General features: G+C 32.2%; 1 protein-coding gene across 2 annotated transcripts in view; it reads right to left on the bottom strand.

Annotated features, from left to right (window-relative positions):
- Positions 1-21684, bottom strand: part of LOC123660090 (mitochondrial carrier protein Rim2) — a 40390-nt gene that overhangs the window by 11483 nt on the left and 7223 nt on the right. For both annotated transcript variants that reach the window (XM_045595199.1, XM_045595198.1), the window contains one exon: positions 4724-4881. In XM_045595199.1, coding sequence (XP_045451155.1) covers positions 4724-4881 — 158 coding nt within the window. The remainder of the gene's footprint in view (positions 1-4723; positions 4882-21684) is intronic.

Consider the following 21684-nt stretch of genomic DNA (forward strand, 5'->3'; position numbering starts at 1 on the left):
TTAGCCGGTTGGTAAAGTTGATATTCTAATAAATTATACATATTACACCCAGACTCGGGACGGGAATCGCACCCAAAATCTCTGGAACAGAAATTGGGGTCACTGTAAAATACGGGGTAGCAATGCCAGTACTATGAGTTGTAATGCGAAGTTTTACAGCCTATAATATACCTCAAAAACGCCTATGTAACAAAAATATTCTCATTTAAATGAGATTAACTTGTATAAAACAATATAATTATTCAGCTTAATCACTTATGTATTGATTGTAGCTATCGGTCTACGGGATAGATTATATACAATCATTACATTTTTAATCAAATATTTCCTTAAAATCTTTCAAATATATAATTAATTATTCTTTTTCTAAATAATCCAAACCAAATAGTTATAAAACCAAAAATATGATAAAAGTTGATATTAGAAATATTTTGATATCGCCTGTAAAAAAAAAGCGGAACAAAAAAATACTGCACAATAAACAATTATTAACTATTATAGAACAAATTAATATCTACTAATTAACCTATCCATTTTGAATATCATCTGTAGGCAGTTTCGATAATTTTCCCTAGAATGACGCTTCAAAGTAGACGACGTATCGAAATTAAAACAATTTGTACAAACACGATAACGTACAAATTTTTATTTTTTATCATCTAATTATTCATTTTGATATCTTGTAAAGCACACGAAATTTTTAACAACTATCAGACCTTACTTGTCGATAAAATAACGCAACGATCACGCCCGTAAACAATGACAGAATAACTCATCTCATGGTCTAGAGTCTTAGACAACATCGTTATGTAGCGACTAGTCTTCCATGGAATTTTTCTTCAGAAGCCAATAAAAGTGACGAACTCCCACCCAAACAATTAACTAATTAAATTAAAGAGATTTTAGGGGTGCAATTTCCGAAAAAATCTACATATTCACCTTCGTTAAACAGACATTAAAAAAAATATATTATTATAATTCGTTTTTAGGGTTCCGTGCCTCAAAGGGAAAAATCGGAACCCTTGTAAGATCACTTTCTCATCCGTCTGTCTGTCAAGACCCTTTTTCTCAGCAACGCATGGAGGGAGGTATCAAGCTAATATTCATATCAAATACTCGAGTCTACTGTCCTTTGGAACCGTGAAAAAATTGAACTTCTAAGTCAACGCAAAAGCTGCAGCCGTTGGTGTTGCAAATTTTGCCACTCGCAAGAGAATCAAAACCTACAAGGGTACTTGTCGTAAACTCATAATCTTGAAATTTAGTACGAAGCAACGTCTTACAGCACAGATAAAGGAAAAATTGCGAAAATTATAAATTTTTAGTTACATCATAATATAATAAAAATATTTTTAATATTTTTTTGTACGAAACCCTCGGTGCGCGAGTTCAATTCGCACTTGACCTTTTATTTGCTTCTAAAACCATATTTTAACGCCTTCATATTGTCTGACAATAAATCATTCGTTTTGTGTTATTTATATCACAAGCGCAGTGTGGGACGCTCTTCCAACCCGCTGGACCGATGATTTACGTAAGATGGGTGAGGACTGCATAGAACCGTGAAGTTTTGCGCGAGCTTGGGGAGGCCTAACGTCCAGCACTGGACTGCGGGAGGCTGAAGTGAAGCGAAGGTAGTTATTAAATCTCACATTCATATGTATGTGTTTAAATTTGAAGGATTTATAATTAGTCAATCTTTACATAGCTTTGTGTAGGATATTTTATCTCATCATTGCAAATCGTTAACGACCGTCAAAGGAAAACGAATACCCCATACTGTGAGTACGTATGGTACATATATTGATTACAAAGATAAATTATGTTAGCGCAGTGGAAAAATTGATAAAATATAACTACAATTGACAAAACACATTAGGGTTGCTTATATTTGAAACACTTAAGTGAATTTTTTTTTTAAATACATCGTTTTTTTACAAACAGCGGAACACTACAAAATGTATGTAAACAAGACACACTATAAAAATATTCTAGCTTATATTTACTATTGTAATAGATTAATCAAACATTTTATAATCAGCAATGTCAAAAAATGTAATAAAATATCGAGTGGCATTAAAGCATGTAAGCATGTAGGTAATTAGCATTCGCTTTCGTCAAGAAATCAAAATTCGTAAAGAAACAATTCTATAATATTTTATTCATTAAACTATTACCATCAATTGAAAAAGAAGATTAAAAAAATTATATATCTAACTATAAACTAGTAACATGACTTCAAAATGGTTACTGTCTCATTACTACGTAGTGATAATTATTTTGTATCTTATGTTAAATTTAAAAAAATTGTTTCGCTTCACTACAAGGATCACTCGCTTCACTCACTTCAGCCTTATACAGTCCACTATTGGACATAGGCCTCCACAAGTGGCGTGAACTCGTGTTTTACCCAATACTACAAGGGTCACTTTACAATATTATATATAGTACGTAGGAAGTGCTAACCCTATTGTTGCTAATAGAAGAAACGTATCTTCTAAAATTGGAGTGCAAATCCCTCACGCACGTCTCTCGTGACTGCGTCTTATCTATTAGCGTACCAGCGATAACTATATGCCATCCTACTGGTTTCAACCGATTCTTCTTGTATTTCATAACAAACAAGAGAACACATTAAATAATTCGAACACGGCATACCTATTTGAAGGTAAAACGGTTCGTAAGCAAAACGAATCGTTTATTGATCATAGTAATCATTAACTGGTATGATAATACTGCCTAAACGCCTAGATAAAATACAATACGTCTATCATGTTCACGGGTGCACTGAGTATCCCGTTATACATATAAATCATAAAATTATATGTATAAGTAGGAATAACATGTAAAGTAGTAATTTCGGTCATTCATAATTTTCTGTTACACAAAAATGTATAAGTACTTTATGAGAGTTTACGAAGTCGCCAATCGAGTTTTCGCTTCAATGTTAACTGAAACACCATTCCGTACCTACCATTTCATCGTAAACTGGTCATCTATATTTAGCCGCGGTGAAACTGCACGCACATTGAAGTTTTTACCAAACAATATTTATGTGCAATTACGACACATGCATTGTTCAAGTTAATTTTAATGCTAACTATGAACTTTAAAAACGTACAGTTGCAAAACGCTAATTTATAAAACGTATGCAAAATGACTCATTTTACCAATATATTACATTTTTACCTATGGGCCAAAGACATGTGTGTTATACTAACACTAATTACTTTATATTATACTCAGCAGAATACTAAAAAATAATGGATACTTATCACGAAACGTAAGATAGGTTTTATTTTTCGGTTTTATTCTATGAATGAATACTATCGATTCAATGTTTTCTAACGTTTAATATAACAATCTCAACAATACTTTTATATAAACTAACCTTGATCATAATATTGAATTACTGTAATAGGTATATGTGGTAATTTGTTTATTTATACCTTGAAATATTTAAACATAACATATCCGTATTTTAGCCAAATTCCGTATTGTATTTGCTGTATCATCACTAGGTGAATATACATATAATATTCGAGGTCGTTTCCGTATATTGAATATATTTTTAAAATATACAAATTTCCGTTTAAGTAGTTAGATTAAGTAAATTGACCGTTTTAATGTTAAACATTAGTAATCCATACATTCAAATGAATGAATAAAGATGAAATTAACTAATCCGCCACAGAATATATATTTTAATAATAATTGTATTTTCTAGTGATTTGATGTTTTCTCTAATTTTAAGAAAACAATTGTTAATCACAATTGAAAACAATTCTTAGCAAACATATAGCTTTCAAAAACGAAGATAAAACAAAATTGGCGAAAATAATTCAAACATTAAGTAGCAGAAAATAAAATAGTTATTGAACAGCTTGAAGATTGTTTTTTTATTTTATTTAAATATAATAGGTATATAAAATTGTAATCTCGATCATATTTAAAACGACAATATAATCAATTACAATACTTCACAATATTATACAAAATTACGTACGATTGATTACCTCAGAAGAAACTTACCGTTCAGGTATGATGAAACATTTTTAATGGTTTTATAAGAAACGTATTATTGCATAACTATTACGAACACATCGCTACCCTTGACCGGTTGAAGGTCACACGAAATTTCCCACCTCCTGCTCAATAAACAGATCCCTTCCCTTCCTTCTCTTTGTGTCTTAGACATGCGTCTAGGGGATGAAACATTTTAAAAACTCAAGAAACACTTTATTGCACAAATATTACAATAGCACATTAAATAAACTTGCACGTAGTATTAATCCCACTTTATACACAATGCCTAGGTGTTGAAATATCAATTATGAACTTAAGAATTACACATTTATCTGATACGGACCTTACGATGTAAATAATATAATACATAATTACGTGACACTGGCAAATTAATGTAAACACTAAGAAAGAGATAGAACATAAAAAGCAAATTAATAAAATCTAAGGCTATTAGAACCAAAGTATGGCCTATCTACTGAGATCACTAACAATAAGCTACGACTAAAAAAAATGTAATTTTGACATTTTGCTATTCAAAATTTCGAAATAACCTTAGGTCATTCTGATTGATAAAAAATGCATATTTAGAACTAAATTTTAGGGTCGTAATTTAGAACATGCTTTTTTATATTAGGTCACATTGGTTCTTATAGTCTCAACGAATATTTTAGCAGATGATGCGATGGGTAGTTCTCACCTAAGGCACTGTATAAGGGTCATCCTCCCGGCTGTCCGAGCGTGGCCTGCCCTCGCACACTGCTGCACCTGATAATTGTAGGACATCAGCATTCGATCTGCCTGCTTGCTGTAGGCGAACATTGCACCCATCGTACGTCTGTAGCCCCATTTGGCCTCCTGTATTTATACTCCGATTATTCATTTCGCTATTTAAGCGATCAGTTATAATTTGAAAGACGAAGTGTCTTTGCTAAAATTTATATATTTTTCTTAAAAAATAGCAACTATGTGGTTGGTGTACCTAAATGATAGTAGATTTAAAAATTTAAATTAAATATCATACGTGTATGGTAGTTCAAATTGCATCATATAAAACAAGTTTTACTCCTTTCCTATATATTACTATCTATTTCTAAAACAAAACGTTAATAATAATCCTTAAAATTACCACTTCATTAAAACCATCGTGAAACCTACAAGGTAATAACATCCGTTACTACGAATAAAGTTAACAATTATTCTTATTATCCTCTATATCCTCTACAAAATATTTTTATTTATCATATTTCTACTTTTTTCACAGTATCTACAGATATAATTATGTCTAGAAAAAGGCCAAGTGCATATCCATTTGAAGATATTATACCTATTATCATTTAACGAGGAGCACTTATAAAACGACGGCCATTTTAATTGTTTGTCAACAACAAAACGTGACATTCTTACTTACTTAGCTAAGGACAATTTGCTATTGTAGCCTTTATTGGTTTATATATAGACTTAAATTGAGAGCGGTCAGTTAGACCAATTTAAGCAACATTTGAAGTATCCGTCTAAGAAGCGTTACTTCTTAAGAACAATAAATATCATTTAAAGACACGAAAATTTTGGTTTTACTCGATCCCGTTTAGTTCGAATAAAATAAATTAATAAAGTAATCTATAAAAACTTTTATGTTATTCAATATTTGACTTTATGTTATAAAAATTAATTAACAAAAAATACATATATTTTCTATTATGCATGATCTAATTTTACGCATAACGTACAAAAATCACAAAACACACGCATAATTTACTTACATCCATCCAAGGATTAAACTTTTCCTTGGCCTTCCTCTAACTCACATGAGCCCTTAATAACTGCATATGTACTATGCACATATATGCACTCTGCCCACAAAGTAATATTACAAAAAATAAAAAATCAAACTATAATATTACTATAAAATTTAGAGACACAAACACACGACAACTATTCGTATTTCAATATTATCTTTATACATAAACATACATATAGTATACACTAGATGTTCCCCGCGGTTTCACACGTGTTAATTTGAGGAAGATCGTAAATACTCAAATACTATATAGCCTATAACGTTCATCGGTAAACGGGCTATCCAACACAAAAATAATATTTTAAATTGAACTAGTAGTTTTCGAGATTAGCGACTTTCAAGAAACAAACATTAAAATCTTGTCAGCTTTAAATGTTAAGTATAGATAAACATGATCCTAATTACGACACAATCTTTATCTGACGTACTACATTTTAGTTCAGGTCACAACAACAACATTATATTACATATACTTACGAGAACGTTATTCGATACTCCAACCTACTATTTAGAAAATGTTGTAAGTAAAACAACAAAACCATTTAGTCATCGGCGGTATATAACTTCACATAGGTAGATTTTTATATAATTTTTTTTTTAGCTGATGTTAGTTTTTTTGTATATTTATACGTATATATTTTATATCTATTTGTGTTTATATCTATAAATTTATTTTTAATTTTGAGTGTAATGAATGTTCGCTGGAAGAGGATGCCACAATAATTGAGTCTGCCTTTAATTCCAATTGGTTTTTTACTAAACAGACTGTTAGTCAACAAAAATAAGTAAATAAATATTATTAAAAAGTGTTTAAAATCTTAATTAATATCGATTACACACTCGGTCCTAATTAACTAATTATTGTAACGATTACGTAATTTGAAACGCAAATATTTTTTTATTGACTTTATTTGTTTAAGAAAAAAAATATCTAATAAACCATGACATTGAATGAACCACGAAGTACTTCGATTTTCCTTCGATAACAATATTTACTTTCCTTACTTATATAAACACGCAATAATCTAGAAATAATGTTGTCCTGTAAATGTTAGTGAAAGTATCCACCAAAATTTAGTTACGCAATTGGAAAAAGCACATCAAAATTATCAGAACGGTTATTTTTTTCTGTATAATGGAAAATAAATTTTAAGAGTTATTATGGCTTGACATCGGTTACCGTTTTGCTATCTACTCATCATCATCATCATCATTTCAGCCTATTACAGTCCACTGCTGGACATAGGCCTCCACAAGTTCGTGCCAAAAAATGGCGTAAACTCATGTGTTTTGCCCATAGTCACCACGCTGGGCAGGCGGGTTGGTGACCGCAGTGCTGGCTTTGTCGCACCGAAGACGCTGCTGCCCGTCTTCAGCCTGTGTATTTCAAAGCCAGCAGTAGGGTGGTTATCCTGCCATCGGTCGGCTTTTTAAGTTCTCAGGTGGTAGTGGAACTGTGTTATCCCTTAGTCGCTTCTTACGACACCCACGGGAAGAGAGAGGGTGGCTATATTCTTTACTACCGTAGCCACACGGAGTATCTACTACTGTTTTTTATTATAAATATTATATTTACACAAAAAAAAATGAACTTGTAGTCAGACCGCCAAATCTTGAGAATAGAACTCTGATACAAACTCTTGAACTTTAGTTTTAGTTTAGACGTATAAATTTAATTTTATTTTAAAAGAAATTTAACATTTTGTAGGTTAACTACATCTGTTGCAGTGCAGTACGCGCAACCACCACCGGTTTTTACAACTATATTATATTTGTATAGTTGTCGCATCGAAAGCGCTGACCTTCTAGAGTTCTAGAGTTGTAGACTATAGATGCCCTGTTCGAGATATAGAAAGTACTGAGTTATCGCTGAATCTTTTTTGAATCGCTGCCAAATACTCAACGTAGTATGTCTTCTACATAACAAATATGTTTTCTTTTCTACATGTAAATTGTATCGTATTTTTTATCTGTAATGTTATTCTGTAATACAACTAAATGAAATCTGATGTTTAGATACCAACTCTTTAAGTGAAAACTCGTTACGGCATGATTCTCGAAACTTATATAACTTATTAACAAAACCACAATAAATATTATAGTAATAGTAAATAAGTAAATATATAGTTATTTTATAAATTATGATACTGCTATATTTATAGTAATAAAACTAGTCCTACCGTGACCGTGATTGCTGTTATGTATCTTCTCTTCTCTTTCCTACTAAACCGCGATAAAATCCGCAAAAGTTGTTTCATTATATTGAGTGAAATCCGCGTAAACATTAGAAAACAAAAAAAAAACTAAAATTCAATTTATAGATGTGTGCAAAGTATATTACTTTATGACGTCAGTAAATAAAAAATGGCGGACATGGAAAAAAGGCATAAGTTGACAGTTTTAGTATCGTATTAGGTGTACCTAATAAAATTACTATTCCTCAGTCGTTTTTAATATTTACTATTATTTACATTACCTAACTGGTACAAAGTTGCACTAACTAAAAAATAGTACAGTAAATGATACTAAATAGACTTAATATTAGTGCTCGTTACTTTTTTAATGCTATTCAGTTCGTCTTGTAGCAGTAATAAAGATATAGTTTTTACGACTACTCCAACATTACTGGTTTTGTTTCGCGTCTACAGATTTTTTTAGATATTCCTTTGTTCTTTTTTTTTTTAAACAATCAACTTAAGTAAAAATTTGCTAAAAATATAGCAAAGAACGTTGATCAAATTAATATAATGAGCAAGCAATGAAAAAGCAAATGGGTAGTTACCTAGGAAACAAATTAATGAAACCTTTCAAGATTGAAAAGAAACCTTACATGAGATTTGCTCAATTGAGAACAGCAGTACATTTCCTGCTTGAAGTATGGAGCAGCCCGACTGAGGTAGTACCACGACCTTATAGAAAACCACAGCTAAATAATATGGTTTTCAAGCAGTATTGTGTTCCTGTTGGTAAATAAGGTACCAGAGCTCCTGGGGGGGGGACAACGTCTGTCGGGTCTGCCAGTCAAGAACAATTGTTAACAGAAATCCTCACAATCTTTGCTATACTAATTGCCCAGATAGCATGACAAACAAGTTTCATGTATATTTTAATAATTACAAGTGCACTTTTAGTATAATGCATTGAACTTTGGAGTTGGGTTATATTTAGAAGATGCGCACAAAGAAAAAATAATTCCACACGAGGCACGACCTTAATACAGATATTGGATATAAGTATATAATAGATATGATATATAAGTGTTGATATAATAGATATGTTAAGATAATGAATGCATGTGACAATTCAGAATGTTTAATTGACTCGAATGCACGTTTCTGATACATTATTTTATCAGTGATTTAGCCGTTGTGTTCTATTTTTAACAGATTCTAATAGGTCTAATTGATCATTATGTTTTTAACTTATATGTATGGATATTTGCGTTCCTATGTTCCCACGTATCTCCTAAATGGATCAACCATTTTAACAAATGATTCAGCGTTAGTCTCGTAGAGCCACTGGGTAGGTACCAAAATGTAGGTATTAAAAATAAACATACCTATTTTGTTAAACATATTAAAAAGATTTAAAAAATATTTCCTTTTTTTATTAAACCCGACAAAAATTATATTACAATGAGGGTATCAAAAGGATAATTACAAAAATAACATTCAGGTTTTAACAAAATCATAGAGATATATTGTTACATTAAAAATCATTCAAACTCATATAGATCTAAATATAAATTAAATGTCACCAAATTAAAGGACTCTAAGATAAACAAAATATAAAACACGTTAATTTTTAAGAGTTAAAATTATTTCTTGACTTACGTTTAAGAGTTAATATTATCTCTTGACAACTTTACAAATAAAGGAATTTAAGGAAATTGTAAATAAAATAGTAAGCAATTTTATTTGAAATAGGTATAAAAACACCGTATTGCGGTTTAAATAAACTGATACGAAAGATAAGATTAGATAAGCTACAGAAAACTTGAAAATAGATAGTATGCATTAAAAGTAAACTTTATAGAAAAATATTGAATATAGAATTATTTGGATTATCGATTTAAATAGTTTTTTTTTTTCCATTTTCTACTTTGACAAAACTTTTAAACTTGGAATAAGTAATAGTACTGTACCATTTATAAAGCTTTCAATAAATTAACCCGTCGAAAATTTTACTTTAGTAAACAATCTAATAGTCACTTTTAAAAGTTGTGAACAGTGGTGCATTTTTAAAAATATTGCACAGAAGTAACGACACAAGCATATGAAATAGCCGAATATTGGACCGGCCTACCTGATAGTAAGCGGCGTAACCTATAGATGCTTGTAGCACCAGAAGCATTGTAAAGGCGTTGCCGACTTACCCCGGACCATCCCCGGAAGCTCTGGCCGCCAGGGACACAACACTACTCGAGAGCAGTTATTTAGCTGTCATACCTACCCTATATACCTACCCTACCTCAGTAACAACCTGAGCTAGATCGTAAGATCGTGTAAGCAAAACGATACTTGCGGAAAACCGGAATATCCAAACTTGAGGAGGCCTATATCAAGTAGTTGGCTGAGATAAGATGAAGCGAGATTTAAAAAACGATAAAACGCGCACCTGCGGGTTTATAATAAAAAGTCAATTTACATGTATTATCACTATATCAGTTTTTTTTTTTTTTTTAGTTTTTTTTTCCTACTTATTTTATTAAAAATTATTGTTATTTGACATTTTAAATTAATTAAAAGAGATGAAACAAGGTAACTTAATTATTCCTTGAATTCCAGTAACATCGCGTTTGCTCAGGTGTAGTAAAACATCAAATATAATTAATGTTGTTTGCAATACCCAATTCCTTAAAATTGTATTTAAACTTAAGATTTTATTGTAGTATTTAAACTTCTCATCATCAATATGACAATATATCAATCTCATGTTAGACAAATAAAAAGACTACTTATAAACGAACTACAGTATAAAGATAGTATTATCACCTGTTACAAATATTTACTTAAAGGTGTTACAGCCTTGTAAGGCAACATTGACAACTACTAATGTATAAATTAAAATCTACATTAAATTTAATGCGGTTACAGTTTCTTCTTATAAATAACCAACAAATGGGCTTTCATAAGTACATTTAAACAAAAAAAATCTATCTGTGTATCCACTAATAAAATGGATTTCAATTTAGACATATCCTAATTAGAAAAATTGACAGTTACAAAACTTTTATCACAACCCTAAAAAATTTGGCAATAACAAAAAAACATCCAAACGTGGTCAAAGAAAAGCAAATACCAAATTGCTTTCGAATGGAAAGTCAATAATGACATCGATCATATCTGTAGGGCAACGGTATTCGCCAAGACAACATGTGCATGTCCATGTACGCAAATTAAACAAAACACGACGTATTAGCTAGACCTTGAGCCATTAGCTCCCCCCGCTACCACTACACATGACATTGGGCAAGGTCATTTACCAAAACACGTTCTTAATGTCTATGTTTATAAAAATAAATGTTTGTATGTATGTCCTTGTTTAAAGAGTTGTAAACTATGCATTTGATCATGTCATGATCTTCAGCAAAGTGTAATGCATGAGCCCATAAAGGTTTCTGAGTTGGTACGACCACAAAAAAAAGCGTAGCAAAGCGCGCAGGGTACAGCTAGTACGATTATAAAAGGATTAAAATAATAAACGCAACACGTGAGTAACGTCATGATCGACAAATTTCATTGTTAATATGCTAATAATATGTTTTACAACTCACACGTTTGTTTGCTCTTAAGTGAGGCAACTTCATGCCTATGACATGAAAATAATGTTAAATTCGGTGGCAAAGTCTTACTATTTAGGATATACAAAGTATGTTATAAAATATATACATTTTTATTTCAATAACTTGGACGTGATAGTTAAAAACAAACTAAGCGAACGCGTGCAGTGAGGAAGACTCTAATGACGGCGAGCATCAGCTTAACGATGTAATTATAGGAAACCGCTTAAATTAACATGCAATCACAAAATAAGTAATAACAATTGTAGCGTGTAATCAAAATTAAAGAGACTTCACTGTAATTTAAATTAGTTTTCTTAAATGTTGTCACTCTTCTTTATATATAATCAATTTATATTTAGAAAATTAATTCTAATCTTTGGCCACGGAATTTTTGGTAGAAGACCAAACGTTAAGTCAAGTTCATATAAGTAAAATATACAATAGTGAAACTATCTTAAATAGGGACAAACATGCAAATCTTATGTTGTGTATGTAATTTTATGCAATCTTAATGTCCTAACAGCTCGAAAACTTGTTATTTGTTTCGGACAATAACCCTTTCGACTTATATATGTTATATGATTATTTCACTTGTGTAATATACATGTATTTGTATAGCTGTTAGTTTATTTTACATTTACATTTTATCTATATAGATTAGATACGGTGCAATGTATTTATATAAAACTAGCATCCCGGCCCGGCTTTGCAGGGGTATTTAACAAAAATTTTAAAATAATTTTTTTCTCTTAATTTTTTCGAAAATATAATACAACCTAGGTCACCCGCGGATAGTGTAGCTCCCCAACAGTAAAAGAATTTTTCAAACCGGTTCAGTAGCTTCGGAGCCCATTCAATGCAAACAAACAAACACAATCTTCCTATTTATAATATTAGTATAGACAAATCGTCTTCGAAACTCGTAGTAGGTAGACACGGTGTGGACATAGTTGATAGCAACATTAATTCTAAAGATAATTTACAATGATACTAGTAATTACTATTAAGATAAACTTCATGACGTTTGTATATAAATTGTGTTTAGAGTTGCATAACATTTGACCTTTCATCGTATACTGTTCAGTTCTTTGCCGATTCTCCTCAGCAGAATTTACATTCCAAATCTACGGTGGCTTGTTTAAGACTAACCAGTTGGCACAGTTTGTATTCCGCGGGTTGCGAGTTTGATTCCCGCCTGAGTCTGGGTGTAATATTTCTATTTGTATTTATATATTTATATAAATATGTATTATTTCTATGTATTTATTGAAAAAAATATTTAGCTATAACAGTCGGCTATTACCTATATAACAAGCATTAAGTTGCTTAACATAGGAACAGACGACCTTATGTCAAGTAGTCTTAGTCAAATGATACTATAAAGAATAAATATATAGACATGCTCTCTGGGCACGGATTCATAGCTGGTATAACAGATTATACTCGCATAGAATTAAGACTTAATAAAATATCTAAATCATGTATTGATCACGTGTTTACGCGATTGACGAGTATGAATCCGTGCACAGCGGCGGTCGATACGGTACTGGCCGATCATCGTATCGTATTGACAGTGTGCGAGGGAATTCGTTCGACGCGCACACAGGATGTTGTTAAAACTTCTAAAATTAAATATTTTAACAGAAAAATTCTAAGTGAGGAGTTAAATAGCACTGACTGGGCAAAGACAACAGATATGTCGTGTCCAAATAAAATTTATAAATTTATTAAATCAGCTTTTGAATCTGCGTACGATAAATCGTTAAAAAATAAAAACCAACATACAGAAAAAAATATTAAGCAACCATGGGTTAAAACATTTATGTTAAAACTAGCAGATCAGAGAGATAATATATACAATAAGATGAAAAAAGATCCCACAAATAAAATACTCCGATTAAAATATATAAGGATACGTAATAAATTACATAAAATTTTGGAAAATAGTAAAAATAATTATTATCAAAATAAAATTAATGAAAACAAAAAAAACCCCCGTCTTTTATGGCAAATAATTAATAAAATAAGTGGTAGGGTGACAAAAACAATTGACGACATAATTCTAAAAGCTTCCGATGCAAATAACCAAAATAACACTGAAATTGCTAATAAATTCGCTTCAGCATTTAAGGATGCTGTTAAAAATGTTTTACCAACGTGCTCAACCAAGCTCCTGAATAAGAACGATTACAGTAAATCAGCAGATATGACTTTTTATCTAAAAAGAGCAGAGCCCACAAATATTGAAAATATTATAAAAAACCTTAAAAATAAAAAAGCACCCGGTAACGATGGAATCAGTGTAATAGATATTAAATTAGTTGCCAAAAAAATATCAGTAAGTATCGCCCAATTAATTAATGTCAGTATTAAATCAGGAACTTATCCAAATGACCTTAAACAAAGCTGTGTTCGCCCTGTTCACAAAAAGGGTAAACAAGACGACATTAGTAATTATCGTCCTATCTCCCTCTTACCCTCTCTTGATAAAATAATTGAAAAATACTTCAGCGCACAAATTTATACCTTTTACGGCGACCATAAAATAATTAGTAAAAATCAGTACGGTTTCCAGCCAACAAAAAGTACCACGTCTCTTTTATCTAGGTTTGCGGATGAAGTAAATGGGCATTTACATAGAAGAAGACACGTTCTGGCTCTTTTTATAGATTTTTCTCGAGCATTTGACACTCTTAATCATGACACCTTAATAGAAAAGCTCAATAATACAGGTATTAGAGGTCCCGTTTTAAAATGGTGCAGAGAGTACTTAAGAAACAGGTCCTATTTTGTAAGAATAGGAAATATCAAAAGTGACGTAATATCTGTTTCTGAAGGCACAGCTCAAGGATCTGTGCTCGGCCCATTGCACTTCATAGCGTACGTAAATGATATGAATAATATATTTAAATTTTGCTCATCGTATCAGTACGCTGATGACACTTGCCTCTTAATAGCACATTCAAACGTAAACAGAGCACTGGAAAAAATGCAGCATGATTTCGATTTACTAAATAAGTGGTGTCATGACAATGGGCTTGTACTTAACGCATCCAAGACAAAACTAGTCCACATACGCTCACCATACACTAAGACGTTCTTCGAAACAAATAATAGATTAAAAGCCCATAATCATAATTGTATTCATCTATACATCAACCAATGCAAGTGCCCAGTCATAGAAACCGTTGAAAAGCATACTTATCTTGGCTTGGTGGTGGACTGTTATTTTAATTGGAAACCTCATATAAGTACTATATGTGACAAACTCAGAGCCTTCTTGGCTAATGTAGTTATAATTAAGAAGAAAATACCATTTAAAATTCTAATTATGCTTTACAATGCTTTGGCTGATTCGATCATAAGCTACGGTATCACGACCTATGGTAGAACCTTTAAAACTTATCTTAATACTATACAAAGTTTACAAGTAAGGATCCTAAAACAAATCGTAACTCCTAAAATAAAAGAACAATATAAAAATGATGACGATAAACTTTTTAAGCACTGCAACGTATTACCGGTTGAATATAAATTTCAATACAACGTATTAAAAGAAAACTTTTTTAATATGGACATACAGCACAAAATTCACCATAAAATTAATACACGACAAATAACAAAACAAAAACTTATAACAACTACTGCAAAAAATAACGTATATGGTGAAAGGACCACTGAATATTTGACTCCTCGCTTGTTGAATGGATTAGATGTGGCATTTAAGAAAAAAATCACTACAAAAAATTTAAGAAATGAATTGAAGTCGTATTATCTGAACATCCTGTAACTGTTTGTAACAAACCGGTATTGCGTCTCGATCGCCTTCCCCGCGTACGCATTTACACCTAATTAAAAGATACCTACTTACGTTAATTTGTAGAACTACCCACCTTATTTTTAATTGCCTAAATGAACTGTATTCAAACTTAACACTCCGGACAAATCTCTGCGATTTTTGGAGTGTATTACTGTAATTTTCTTTAATGTAAAATGGATTTAAATAAATTAAAAAAAAAAAAAAAAAAAAAAATGTGTATGTTATAAGATATGTATTTTATATCTAGTGGTCGCCCAGTGGTCAAAATTCGACCATAACTAAATAATAAGTGTGATCATTATTAAAGTGCTGTTTGTTGTGTGTAAAGTGCTGTTTGCTGTGTGTTGTGTCAAAGACCACTCGTATACTTCTATAACAATAAACAAAAGAGTATATAGCGCGCATAGGCGTGTATGTCAAATACATGGTAGGGTAGTGTGTGTAATGTATTTTTTTTTATTTATTTTTTTATGCATAATTTAAAAATAATTATATTAGCATTCTGCACTTCTTCTCTATATAAACTGCAAGTCTGCGAAATTTCATACGCCTCCATCCCTCCGCGCAATTTTCGTTAAAAGGGGTACAAATGTTTTGTTCCACGTATTAATAACATATTTATATATAAAAAAAGAATAACATAATAATAATAATATCTTGCTGTATTATGATTATAATCACGAAGTCTACTTGAATAAAGAAATTATTATCGACTTGATTAATATTTTTTGAACTTGCTCGGATTCCGAACTATCAGGTTTAAATTCCATGACGTGTTGACAAAAATATCTTTAATGTTTTATTTTTAAACACATCATAAGGTTCTTCGGAGGTTTACAGATAAGATTGGTAAAGAACACAGTGTGAGAGTAGTAGAAAATATTTTAGTTCGGGCGCGGAAGAGCATTTTAAAGACTCGGCTCATAATCAAGTTTTTGTCGACATTCTATTAATTACTGCAAACATTAAAATATTGAGTTGTATTTATTTTTTTAATTAACTATTTACAAAGACAAGTTTAAAGTCCAAGCTAACGCAAAAAATTTGCAGCGTTTGACTGCGTTGGTTTATAATACGCATAATTGTGAATGTGATACGCGATAACGAGTCAACGATCTCATTAAAATGTGCCCGTAAGCAAACAAAACAAGCTAGTTCTCGTCCGTATGACTAAATAATTAAAAATAGACCTTTCTAGATTAACATACTATACGAGTATGATATAGCATAAGTCGTGGCCATTTCGTTAAATTGATCACATCTTGAAATGGAAATGGAAAACCGGGATGTCTGGCGCGAACTTGGAGGCCTATGTCCAGCAGTGGACTGCAATAGGCTGAACTGATAATTTCTTTATGTAAATTAGGACTATCTTTCAGATAATTAAAGAAATAGTAATTATTAATTTAAATTATTGAGTGTGTAGTTTAAATAATAGAGATTTTGGGCTCTGGATTCCCGCTAAAAGCAGATATTTTTTTTGAAATTGTAGAAGTTTTTACGATACGACCATATTGATAAACGATTTTTGTGTCAATTCTCGAGCATTTTATAATATGGCCAATTTTACGATATGGCGTCGACATATCATGCTCTATCATATGTTTGAATTTATATATTACTAGCTGACCCCACAAACGTTGTTTTGCCATATATGTTATTGGCCTTCCCCCTCTATAACTTAGTGGTATGAAAAATAGATGTTGGCCGATTCTCAGACCTACCCAATATGTACACAAAATTTCATAAAATCGGTCCAGCCGTCTGGGAGGAGTATTGTAACTAGCATTGTGACACGAGAATTTTATATATAAGATAAGGGCATTACACTCAATAGTCCCCAGTAGGTTGCTATCTCGTGGATCCAGAAACACGCTACAGAAACACTAAAATCCAGAACTGAATAAAAATCTGTATCAAAAACATTTACTTTCGAGAATCGAACGTACAACAGGTAGTGTATCAGCTGACTTGACAAAGAAATGGAACAAAAAACTCATTAGAACTAGGGTAAATATTTTCTGTCTCGTTGACATTCCGAAAATAGATATGGCTAAAAGCATACTACTAAGTCTTAATACTCGTAAAGCATTTTTCCTGTGATAACTATTAAAAAAAAATCGAAAGTTACTTAGAATATTTTCGAAAATCACTTGAAGATATCGACTACTCGCTACAGTATTATAAAACTATACTTTTGCAAGAGCAAAATTTTAAAATGAAAGCATATCAAGCATTGATTTTTTTATAATGCGGCATCTTATAGCTTTCCACTATAACTAAATCTTCGAGTATATTTTTCTACTTCATTATATTTTATAATCGTTAATCTAGCATTAATTACTTTGATTTTACATTCGCCAATGGTATCGAATATATTATAAGCACTAAATCTAATTTCGACACATAAAAATAAGTCATTAAACTCATTTTCTTTCTGGTTCTAGATATTAGGTTTACGTATAGGCGAAAAAACCCTTACCAAAAATATTAAAATGTATACTAAAATAATATAATTAATACTCGTATTTAGACTCGTATTCAATGTGTCGAGTCATAACTGAAAAACTAATTAAGTCACCTGGCTCAGTGACCCGACGTGAGTCTTGGCCTCCGAAACAAGATTTCTCCACTTCGCACGATATTGCGCGATTTCCCGCCAATTATTGGCTTGGATCTCACTCAAGTCTGCTTCAACTACGTCCCTCCATCCATCCCTTCGTCCATATGAGGCAATCCACCGGTCTACTTCAAGTTGGTCGACCCAGATACGCTCTCCTAACTGCTCGATCCTCCCCCACGCGTTCGACGTGTCCGAGCCACCGCAACCGATGGGATTTGGTAACTCCAATGATGTTTGGTTCAGACACTAGGTTTGCAATTTCAGCATTAGTTTTTGTTCGCCAGCTGCCGTCTTGCCCTTTAGTTGGTCCGAGGATCCTACGGTAAATTTTCCTTTCCGTAACCAGAAGCTTATTCTCCTCTCTGAGCGTAAGTGTCCAAGCCTCACAACCGTACATCAGTATTGGACGAATAATGGTTTTGTAAATTGTGATTTTAGTCTTCCTACTAAGAAGCTTGGACACCAAGACCTTGTGCAAGGCTGCACTTTACCTCAAGGTGTTTTGTATACGGATCTGCATTTCTTCTTCACGTGTATTCATATCGGTTACAGTGCAGCCAAGAGATTTAAATTTGGGTACTCCGTTGTATGTGGTACTTCCAACGTGGAGGTCTTGTCTTGCTTCGTGAATATTCCTATATCGCTTTATGTGGAAGTATTCGGTCTTGTCATGGTTGATCATGAGACCAACCTTTTTTGCCTACTCTTCGAGTGTCATAGCGGCTACAGCAACATAATTAATGTGTTCCCCCAACAGGGCCAAATCGTCAGCGTAGCCTATCACCATATGCCTTCCAATCAGGTCAAACCTCAGATCGAGTATCATCAATTCTCTAATTACATGCTCTAAGACTATATAGAATAGCATTGGTACAGCGCTTCCACCATATTTCCATAATTCGGCTGGCACACCATCCACACCTGGGGCCTTATTGTTTTTAAGCCTCATTTTCGCACTACGAACTTCAAAGAAAGTTTGTCTGTGACTAAGTTACCATGATCGTCTTCTAGTGTTTGTGTATCTGGCTGATATCCTTTCGTCACTTCTCTAATCTACTGATAGAACTGGTCTGATCTCACCTGCCTTTATAAGTCGATCCATTTCGTTAACGATGTCGTTAAGATGTTGTCTTTTAGCCCTTTTTATTTGTCTTTTAACTTCCATTCTCAGTTCGTCATATTTCGCCTGCTATCTGTCTTCCTGGTTTGCTATGATTTTATATTTTCTTCTCTGTTCTATTACTTTTTTACATTGTTGATTCCACCATTTCTTTCTTTTCTCTTCTTTGTACCAATTACCGTTGTTGCAACCTCTTTTACCGCGTTCTTTATCCTATCCCACCCCATCTCTATATCTTCAATCATTAAGTCTTTACACCTATTGCTTCCATGTGGTTCCATGTGGAATTTCTCTCTGTGTCGTTTATCCTTTAAATTATCTATGTTTAATGAGGGTGTTTTTACTTTTGTAGTTATCTTATTTGATTTTATTCTACATTTTAATTTTATAACCATCATCGCTATCACAGTCGGCGCCTCTGTACGACCTAACAGCTTGGATTGTATTTTTGTGACTATCATCGATTGCAACATGGTCTATTTGATTAACGGTATGGCCATCAGGAGATCGCCAGGTACCTTTGTATATATCTTTATGGGGAAACATTGGGCTTTTTATAACCATTGATTTTGCTGCAGCAAAACTGATTAGTTTCTCTTTTTCTTCGCTATGTCCTATGCCCAAAGGTTGTCTGGAAGAAATCGCTCTTAGCGATAAGACCGCCTTTGTACATCTTTCTTTTCATGTATCACTTTTTTTGTAATGTTTCTTTGTGGTGTACAATAAAGAGTATTTATTATTATTATTATTATTATTATTATTAGTCTCAGACAATTATCGTTAGACTGGTCGTGATTGCTGTGACGCTCAATGATAGGCACAAAAATTTCTTCGCAGCCAATTTTTGCGTTAAAGTCACCGAGGACTATCTTAATATCATAATTGGGTAACTGGTCGTAAACCGCTTCGAGATGTTCATAAAAACTGTCTTTGACTTCAGTAAGTTCGGTGGGTGCGTATGCATTCAATATTAAAATATTTGAGAATTTGCCTTTCTCGTAGTATTGATATTCTATCGGATACTGCATCAAACCATAGTCACAGGTACAATCAAATTATCAATAAATCCATTTTAATTATCATATACATAGATAACACTAGGACTGGATCTGTGATCTGATCGGATCTGTTTCACTGGCTAATAACTAATAAAAGAATTTAATAAGTAAGGGTAAGGTAAAATTTCTCTTAGACTACTAGTAATTCCATTTAGAACCTGTGAATCAGTTGTAGTTTATTGGTTGATTTGAAACGAACCCGGCTTTATTTACCTTTGGCTGATAGACTATCAGTAAACTATGCACAAGATAAAACTGCAAAATAATACTGTTTTCAAGCAGTATTGTGTTCCTGTTGGTGAGTAAGGTGACCAGAGCTCCTGGGGATTGGGGATTGGGTCGGCAACGCGCTTGCGATGCTTCTGGTGTTACATGTGTCTATGAGCTACGGTAATCGCTTACCATCAGGTGAGCCGTACGCTTGTTTGCCGACCTATGTGACATTAAAAAAAAAGATAACCTCTATCAGCAACCAGTAAAAGATGACCCTAATTAAAACAGTTGATTAAAAAATATCATTTTAATCTTGATCCCGTCAAACAACGAACGGTATTAATCGTAAGACGAGGAAATGTAATTAAATTGCAAATCTGCGATAAGTTTTAAATGATGTCAAGCATAAACATAAATATTATCAGCATTTTTTAAATTGTGTTTTAAGTCTGCATCTTTGCTAAAACAATTTAAACTGTGTAGCTATCGGAAAAAACTGCGTAACGCAAACAATAAATCATTAATCATTTAATCATTTATTATATCAATCGAGTATTCTAGTATTTTTAGAACACAAATAGAGCGGTAAATTCTGCTTCGTTAAAATATTTTAATGCGTTGTTTCCATGTTCCGTTTTGTATATTTTATTGATAGCTTCCCTGCAGCCTTGTAAACTTTAGATACCTATAAGGTATAATTATTATCTTAAGTATGTAGTAACATAATTATGTGCAATGTTGTAATATATTTTTAATTACCTAAAGCGTTCTTTAATTTATTTACAATGGCCAATTTATAATTATGCAAACCCAATTAGATAATTTTACATTTCATATGTAATAAATTAAAACGTTACTCTACTATTTTATCTGTTTTAATAATGAAACCAGTCTCATAATGATATTCGGTATAAATGTTATGGTTTAAAACTTGGAATGCTTTTTTCAGACGCTACAAAGATTTCATTATGATCATCATTACCTACATATAAGACTCATCATACAGGTTAGCGTTCTCTTAAAAAAAATTAGAGATTTTTCTCCGTGACTGACCGTATTTGAATGTTTAATATAAATCGATTTGTACATTGAACGTTATTTTTTATTATTAATGTTTATAACTCATACGATAGAACAGCATTAGGTACTACGAGTATGACTTATAACACAAAATCATCGATCTTATCCTAGAAAATCCGTTCAAATTATAAATTTCGACCCATTGGAATGTACCTTACATT

The sequence above is a fragment of the Melitaea cinxia genome, chromosome 15 (genome assembly GCF_905220565.1).
Source record: "Melitaea cinxia chromosome 15, ilMelCinx1.1, whole genome shotgun sequence".
Taxonomy (NCBI): domain Eukaryota; kingdom Metazoa; phylum Arthropoda; class Insecta; order Lepidoptera; family Nymphalidae; genus Melitaea; species Melitaea cinxia.